General features: G+C 45.2%; 1 protein-coding gene across 5 annotated transcripts in view; it reads right to left on the reverse strand.

The window, feature by feature from the left end:
• Positions 1–5,045, reverse strand: part of USP24 (ubiquitin specific peptidase 24) — a 144,901-nt gene extending 139,856 nt beyond the window's left edge. For 4 of the 5 annotated variants that reach the window (XM_021941983.2, XM_009209201.4, XM_009209211.4 and 1 more), the window contains exon 1: positions 4,480–4,919. In XM_021941983.2, coding sequence (XP_021797675.1) covers positions 4,480–4,800 — 321 coding nt within the window. In that variant the 5' untranslated portion in view covers positions 4,801–4,919. Of the gene's footprint in view, positions 1–4,479 lie in introns of all 5 variants that reach the window. The other variant, XM_003891948.4, reaches the window with a different exon arrangement.
• Positions 5,046–8,920: the final 3,875 nt, after the last annotated feature.

Consider the following 8,920-nt stretch of genomic DNA (forward strand, 5'->3'; position numbering starts at 1 on the left):
TTCCCTATTTTTATTTCATCTACTTTCAACTGATTTGGGAAATTATTTCATTTTTTTACTCTAAAGCCTTTAAAGGGCCTTTTTTTTAAAATTTACCAAATCACAGTAATTCATAAACCACAGGTCATGGATTCCAATCACTAATAGTTAACTAAAAGCTACTCATTTGATATTCACTCCACATTCATACTAGGATTGCTGTATTTTAGGAAAAGAATAACATGAATTTTAACATAAACCTCAATCATACACATTGACAGTATTACAATTTTAATCCATTTATAATTAACACTTACTACCAAAGGGGAAAAAAAGAGACAGGAATGAGGTAAGTTAAGGAACTACAAATTAATATGCTTTTTATTTTTATGTGACTTAGATATATTACAGCAGGACCAACTTTGGGGCTCTAAACTTAAAAAAAAAAGCAATGAAATCTTGAAAGCACTTCTGACAAAATAATACCTCCAGAAGGAACATCCACATTAAAACAGGAACAAAGCAAGGAGTTCACAATGTTTATCAGATCCCAGTATTAAATGTCACTTCTGGGAATATTAATTAACAGCACTAGACAGCTAAGAAAAGTATTTCCTCAATTAATATGAAATTTCCTTCCCAAAACTTACACTTTAGTATTTTCTAAAGACAAACTTAATAAATAAAGTATTCATTATAGTATTAATGTATGAAGGTATTCCTTATGGATAAGGTACATTTCATAATTGTTAAGTTCTGTAAGATGCACAGGATACCTGGTTCAGATTTCTACTGATCCCCTGGAAGGATTACAAAGGCCTGGCTCTTCCCGTTGTGCAGAGAACAGAACCAATTGGTACGCACTTAGCAGGCCAAAGGAGTTTACATTAGCCATGCAGTAAAGAGTGAAGAATTCTGACGGGGGTGGGGGGTGGTTAAAAATCAGAATAAGTTATTTAGAGCAGCTGTGAGAGATCACGCTCTTTAATAGAACAGACTCTTACGTGCTGTGGAATGATTTTGAAGTACTGCTATTCAAAATCAAAACTGGACAGCTTCTCAAAGTCCCTTCCAGACCCAGAGACCAAGAACATTTACATCCAACAATACCAGTGAGAACCAAACACATCTTTTCTGAAAAACAGTATCTTTACTTAATTGGAGGATATCAACAAGGTGGCTTTCTATGCAGTTCTGTGTTTTGCTAGATATTTGGCTCTTTTTTATCTGCATTCTCCTTGCTTCTACTGAACCGGAAGTTAACAGCTTTCACTGTTCAAATATTAATTTTTAAACCAACCACTAATTACAGTAGGGCCCCAAACAGATTTACCTAACTAGCTACATGACCTTGGGCAGTCAGTTCTTGTAAAATGAGAGGCTTGGACTAAGACCCACTAGAATGTAAACACCATGTTCTGTTCACCACTCTACACCCTGCCCCTGGGACAGGAAGGCATTAAGAGAAAACCATTGCTGTCCCCAAACTACAAATATAAAAAAAAGCTTAAGTCATTTTTTTCTTTTCTAATCAATTAGATTTTATTCTGTTTTTCCCATTTTTAAAGAAGACAATGAAACTGAAATTTCCTATGCAGCAAATAGAAATGGATATAATTTAAAATAAGGTTCTGTTTTTAGAAATAAAAAGGGTTAACTATATAATAGCTGACAATCTTCACCCAGTTTTTTTACTCTTTTCTTCCTTCCCTTTAACCCATTACTGTGTCCCATTCCTTTTTCCTTGAAGGAGAGGCCGAAAGAGTGCAGGACTTAGAGCAAAAGGGCCTGAGTACTAGCCCCACCTCTTCTATTAACTGACTCTGTGGGGACAAGTCACTTCCCCTTTGGGGCCGGAAAGGCTGCATTTGTTAAACAAGGGAGCTGCACTAGTTATTAATTTCTAAAGTATGCTTCTTTTTAAAAAATCTGATTCACCTTATTTTCTATCCATTATTCGATTCCTAATGCCTTGATTGGTGCTCACCACATCATTGCACAGTAGCCTCAAAATCTGTCTTTCTCTCATTATTTTTCCTTACTATCCATAATGTTACCAAACAAATTTAATCCCAAAACCATGAGTTGAGCAGAGTGAAAAGCACACTGACTTTGAAGACAGAGACCTGGGTTCACAGCCTCTGCCACCCACTACATAATCGTATCACTAAAATGGCTACGTTAACTCTTTCACCAAGGGTTAAATAAACTGTATAACGCACCTAAGACAGGGCCTGACACCCTGTAGATGCTGGATAATATTTATTGCCTTTCCCTATTTCCCAAGATCAAGAGCCTCAGTTTCCCAACTGCGTACACCAAGGATGACCAAGAAGTTGCACAGGTGGCGTGCATTAAGATTTTTAAACCACAGAGGCACATTCTGGGTTAAATGTTCCCAAAAGGCTCCTGTGTGTCAGGAAAGTGTCAGCCTGCCAACCTCTGCCAACACGCTTCCTGGGTAAAGCAGCCTCAGTCACCAGCTCCTCTAGAACTCTAAAAAGTAAACAGTGCAGCCTCCCTCCCCCAGGCCAAACCCACAGGTCTAGGAGAAATGAGGACTTGATGCACTGCTTCGAAAAGATGAAGATTTTATGGATTTTAATTTACCGCAAACCAAACTCCTTAGCCTGCCATTCACATAAGAAGCCACTCCCAATTCTTTGTACGTACATGTACTGGCAGTAAGCGCTAATGTTAACATGAATGCACCAAGCATTGTAATTTAAATTGATTTTCCAATCACAGGAAATTAAAAGGTATGACAAAAGAAAAAAAGAATCAAATTTCTCACATAATGAGGATACACTGAGCTTTGCAGTTATACAAACACCTTCTGAAAAAGCAACGGCTTTCTTCTTGATTTCAAAACTGGGTCAAAACTAGAAGGAACAAGGGAGGAGTGATAGGAACTGGCAATGAGAAGCTCATTTCTTAAAGTGACTTAAGTACGGTTACTCAATTATATGGGAATTTTTAAAAATTCCCAAACTAGGAATAATAACAATATTTATTTCCAAATACTAGTCAACGATACAGCTGAGTTAGTGGGTTACAGGGGCAATCTAGCAACTGTGTCAAAGTGTGGAAGCCAAAGAAATCTTGTGCAGAAACCAGTTTTTTTTTAAGTGCCACCTTCTTGCTCAAGCTACTTCAGCCCCAGAAACTGTTGCAAAAGCATACAATTAAAAGGATATAAAACTGCTCAGGAAAAAGTCTTTCAGAAGGCTTAGCTTCTCTAAGCTTCCAAATTCGTATCTCTACCTAATAATGCAATCCCAATAATTTGAGATCTGTGCTTTTCTGTGGTCAGGCCAAGCTGCTCTACCGGCCCCTGAAATGAACTGCCCAACGAATCTGACCAAAATTCCTGCCATGAGCTATGTTTCTGCAAAGTAATTATTCAAAAGCACTGCTGCTTCTGGTTGATCCTTTTTCTTCATTGTAGAAGAGTCCGTTTTCTTCCCCCATGTTCCTTGCTCACACCCCAAACTAAACAGGCATAGTTTTCTCCACCTAGACTTGAGGTCTCTGATCAAAGCCATTAGCCTCAAGACTCCTCCTCCACTCCCATTGGGCTCCCACCCTGTTCCGTGCCCTCTGCATAGCACCTCAATATGACTACAATCTCTTTCCCCAGTCTAGTTTTCTCTCATTTCTGACCTTACCGATGACCAGCACTCCCTCTTTACCCAGACCTGGTCCCAGCTCTATCTTCCAATTCCAGTTCCCATCCCTGCCTAGACCCTCCTCAGCTCCCATCCCTGCCCAGGCCTCCCACCTCTGCCCTCTCAGTGCAATCCCCACTGCTCTAATACCTGATCTTATTCAAGTCCAGTGCCCACAACCCAGACTTTATTCAAGTCCTCATTCCTGGCCCCGGCCCCTTCCCTCTTCATTTTAAATCCTACTCAATGTCCCCTCTTTCCGATCCTTGACTAAAACCCCAACCTCATTCCTAACCCCAACAGTTTTCCTGTGATCCTGTCAAAGACCACTACTCCGGCCGGCCCACACCACTTTTTCTGACTCTGAACCTGGTGCCTCCGCCAATCCTTCACTGAAACCTCGTGCCACAAAATCTCTGACCTAGCCTAGTGCACCAGTACCCCATTTCCGACGCCCTACTGCACGCATCCTTCTCACTATACGCTCGAGTGTCTGTCTTCCCATCTCGGATGATGGCCCTGGAACCTCCTCCCCATCGTCTGCGTGCATAGCCGGAAACCTAAGGGACCCCTCCTCACCCCAACCCACAGCTCTGCTCTCGGCATCCCTAATTCCCTTTTACACGCCTCTCCTAAGGGTCCCTCTCCCCACTTAACCCCAATCAAGTGACTTCGGTCCCCAACTGTCGCCTGGGGCTTCTGTCTCCGCCCCGCCCCCACTAAAGCCCCCGCCGAATGCCCTCTTCCCACACCAAGCCCAGCGGGGTGTGTCCCCTCCCAGTAACTCCAGCCCAGTGGCTTCCCACAGAGGTCTGGTGTTGCCCCTCCTCACCTCCGCGTCCACCACCTCGTGGTAGGCGGGCGGGGGGTCGAAGCCGCCCCCGCCTCCGGTGCTCCCGCCCCGGGAGGGGCCGCCGCCGCCGTCACCTCCGCCGTCGCCCCGCGGGCCCCCACCGGGCCCGGGGCTGGGGCCGCCGCCGCTGTCCATGGGCTCGTAGCCGCCGTAGTCGAGGCCCGGCCGCTCGTTGGTGAGCAGCGCCACGGCCTCGTTGATGTCGTTCTTGGCCAGGCGCAGGGCCTTGCGAATGGTGGCGGGGTCCGAGAAGCCCATGCACAACAGCGTGGTCATGTGCTGCTCCTCCTCCGATTCCATGGCTTGGGCCTCCGGGCCGCCCCGGCGAACGCACGGCGAAGCTACGGGTCCCGGGCCTGGCGGACCGCGCGGCGCACCCCCCGCGCCGCCTCCGCGCCCAGGTTGGCCCCTGCGTTCCTGCCCCGCGTGCTCCGCAGCCGCGGGCCAGGCTGGGTGCGGGCGTGGGTTCTGCGAGCCGAGCTAGGGCGGTGGGGCGCTCAGGCGCGGCGGCTGCCCGGCCCAGCCCTGCGCGCCGCCATGTTGGCCTCCTCCCCCTCCGCCTCCTCCTCCCCGGGCCGCGGGGCCGCGCCTCCGCTCCCGGAAGCGGCACGGGAGGTGACCGTGCTCGCCGTTCCCTGGCTAGGGGTGGCTGCGGCGTAGTCTGTTTCTTTCAAATGAAGGAGCCGAGAAAGGGGCCGCGCCGCGGAGCGTGCCTAAGGTGAAAGGGCTGCCGCGCAGCCAGGCAGAGGCGAGGGAGGCTCCTCCGTCGTCGCCACCGCCCGCCCGTTTTGCCGGCAACAGGTTCCCCCGGGTCGGGAGGGGCCGCAGCGCCGCGCCGCGCCGCGCCGCGCAGCTCGCAGCGCCGAACGTCGCTGAAATCCCCTGGCCGGCCGAGCCTCCGCAGCCGCGACGCGGCTTCCCTCGGTCCGAGTCCCCCGAGCCTCTCCGAGCCCCCGTTGGACTTCCCCTCCCTGGCCGGCGCCGCCCGACCAGCCTTCCCGCATCCTAGAGGGAATTCCCTCGCCGCGGCTGTGAGGCACCTACACCCCGGCCTGAAATGCACCGCAGTCCTGAAGGAAATCCACCCTCATCCCACGCAGATTCACCCGCAACGCTGCCTGAATACGCCTGGCTGCCTACAGAAATTCCTGCCCAAACCAGATGCGTGGACCACCTGAGCTGAAATTCACGCTCACTGACACTCGACCCTAGCCCCGCCAGCCCTTGCCGAAATCACCCTAAACCCGTTGAAATTAATTCTCAGCCGTCCGAATTTTCCTTTCAAGATTGACCACCTGTCTCCGCCAAACTGACTGAACTCTACCGAACTCTTACCCTGAAATCCCCTGGGAGTCCAAAATATATTTTTTCAGCCCGAAATCTAAATCCCAGTTCTCTGTGTGGAAACCTCCAGAAACCCAGACTCTTGTTACTTCGACCACAGACTCGTTCGAACATCGTGGACATCGCCTTCCCACATTTTCACCGCAGTCTTTGGCTCTGATTCTTTGTCCCTGCCTCTTGGGCAGCATCCTATCCCTATTTCTTTCCACCTTTGAGCATCCGTCTACCACTTTGAAGGCCTGCTTTCTTTGCTTTCTCTTCTCTCTCACCTTTGGCATTGGCACTCTGGGGCCATATCTTTAGTTCCCTTGACTTCCACTATCTAAGCCAACGGTGTCCAATCTTTTGGCTTCCCTGGGCTACATTGGAAGAAGAAAAATTGTCTTGGACCACACATAAAATACACTAACACTAATGATAGCTGATGAAATGTTTTAAAACTCTCATCATGTTCTAAGAAAGCACATAGAATACACTAACGCTAATGATAGCTGATTAAATTTTTTAAAACTCTCATCATGTTCTAAGAAAGTTTACGAATTTGTGCTGAGCCGCATTCAAAGCCGTCCTGGGCCTAAGTCCTTGCTATTTTTCCTCTTCAATTTCCTTCAATTCATAGTTCTCTAGGTTATTTTCCCACCCTTTCCCAAGATTCAGATACCTATTCCTTCGTTCTTGCTGAGTTCATCTCCTATGCCTATTCTTACATACTTGCTGAATTCATCTTGTAATGTCCTCATCCTGGTTTCTTCCTGAACCTGAAATCCAACTAACCTTTCTTTTTCATCCCATCAAACCCCTGCTGTTGCCAAACCAGCACTCACTAAGATCTCCAAATACACCAAATATTAAATTAGTGCCAGTACCCAGACATTGTCTCTGCACTCTGCTGGCATATTTTCCCCTGGACCACGAACCCTTCGTACCTAGTAAATTGCCACCTACATTTATAAACACCAGCAATTTGATTTACAGGGTGGATTTGTCACTATTGGTTACTTTTAAATGAAGTTACTGTATTTGTTTTTTCCATTAAATGCGACATTATAAAGCCTAGACCTCATATCCAAAGCAAATAAAGTCTCTTAATTTTTGAATTAAAAGTAACAAAAGGAAACCTTCTCATACTTCTGAACAACAATGACAAGAAGGAATGCCTATAATTGGTTTGAGTCACAATGTATATATTGAAATAAAAGTTTATTAAGTATGAACTTCTAGGTACACAATGAAGTTTTAAATGTTTATCTGAATAAATTTATTCAATAAATAATTCAATAAATAATATATTCAATAAATTTAATAAATAGAATAAAAATGATTCTATTTACTAGGTGCCAGGTACTATTCTTGGCACAAACAAAAATTTGATGATGGCAAAGTGAGGGCATTCAATTCTGCCTTGTGTTTGAAGAGTTAGTGACTAAGAAATGAATTACAAGGAGAGAGGAAGTAACAGGTAACGAAAAAATTGTCACTAAAATTTGAGGTTGAATCTAAGAGGTCATGAGAGAGCCAACTGAATCAGATGGCACGTTAAAAGACTCATCAACGGTGGCAGGTTTATAGAACATGACAGAGGAAGCTGTGCTTAGCTGAGAAGAGGAAGCAGAGAAAAACAAAGTCTGTGATAAAAACTGGAAAGGAGCCACAAAAGGCCACAAAAAACAAGGAAGTCCATTTTGGAACCGGATCCTGGAGTGACTGAAAAGGCAGAGTGTCATTTGAGGATGCGAGTAGTATAATCATACTTTTTTTGCATATAAGAAAGCAAGTGAGTACTTCAAACTGTGGAATTGGGATAGCAGGGGTGGGGCCTATGAGATGAATATTCATAATTTTCATTTACATTTTTATTTTTATTGCAGTAAAATCTAGAAAATGTTGAGAAGATTTTTAAAAATTTACATTCAATTCCCATACCTCTTTCTCTAGAAAGGTTCTAAAGGAAAAAGAAAAAAAAATAGCTACATCTAGAAGTAAGGTATGATGAATTATCTTGAAGACTGAGGGTTTTCTAATGTTAATAAGTAGTTTTTCAGATTATTTATTGAATATCTACTTTGAGCCAGGCTGAGGACTAGGGAGACAACTGTGAGAAAAACATTACACAATTTCTGCCCCTTTGGAACTTACCGTCTATAATAAAGGGAAATCGACAAATAATAGTCATAAAGCATGATAGGTACTTTGATGGGGGAATTTCAGGACATAAGGGGCAAATTCTTGCCCTCTGTGGGGGTAATTACCAAGTCTATGAAAACTGAAAAGTTTCCCAGAGAAGATGACATTCAAACTATAATCTGACATAAGGTTGGAAAGCCAGGAAAAGGAGTATGAAATAAGGAGAGAAAGTTCAAAAGAACAGGAACAGCATGTGCAAAGGTCCTGTTGTGGGTGAAAATAAAGCAATTTGAATGAATTAAAAGCCAGTGGAGTATAGAATTCTAGAGAGAGATGGATTGAACATTCCTAACCTGAAATCTGGGGAAAAAAATTTATTTTCTTATTCTTTTTTGTTTTCTTATTAAGAGATGGGGTTTCACCATGCTGCTCAGGCTGGTCTCAAACTCCTGAGCTCAAGTGATCTTCCCACCTCGGCCTCCCAAAGTGCTGGGATAATAGGCATGTGAGCCACTGCACCCAGTCCAAAATTTGAATTTTTTTTTTTTTGATTTGGAGTCTCACTCTGTCACCCAGGCTGGAGTGCAGTGGTGCCATCTCGGCTCACTGCAACCTCTGCCGCAGGTTCAAGCGATTCTCCTGTCTCAGCCTCCCAAGTAGCTGGAATTACAGGCATCTGCCACCATGTCCGGCTAATTTTTGTATTTTTAGTAGAGGCAGGGTTTCACTATGTTGGCCAGGCTGGTCTCAAGCTCCTGACCTCAAGTGATCTGCCTCCCTCGACCTCCCAAAATGCTGAGATTACAGGTGTGAGCCACCATGCCCAGCCCCCAAAATTTGAAAATTTGTGTGCTGACATGATGCCACAAGTGGAAAACTCCGCACTTGACTTCATGTGATAGATTGCAGACAAAACATGGGTGGAAACTGAAAGCCTGCCATTGTTTGTTAT

The sequence above is a fragment of the Papio anubis genome, chromosome 1 (assembly GCF_008728515.1).
Source record: "Papio anubis isolate 15944 chromosome 1, Panubis1.0, whole genome shotgun sequence".
NCBI classification, from domain to species: Eukaryota; Metazoa; Chordata; class Mammalia; order Primates; family Cercopithecidae; genus Papio; species Papio anubis.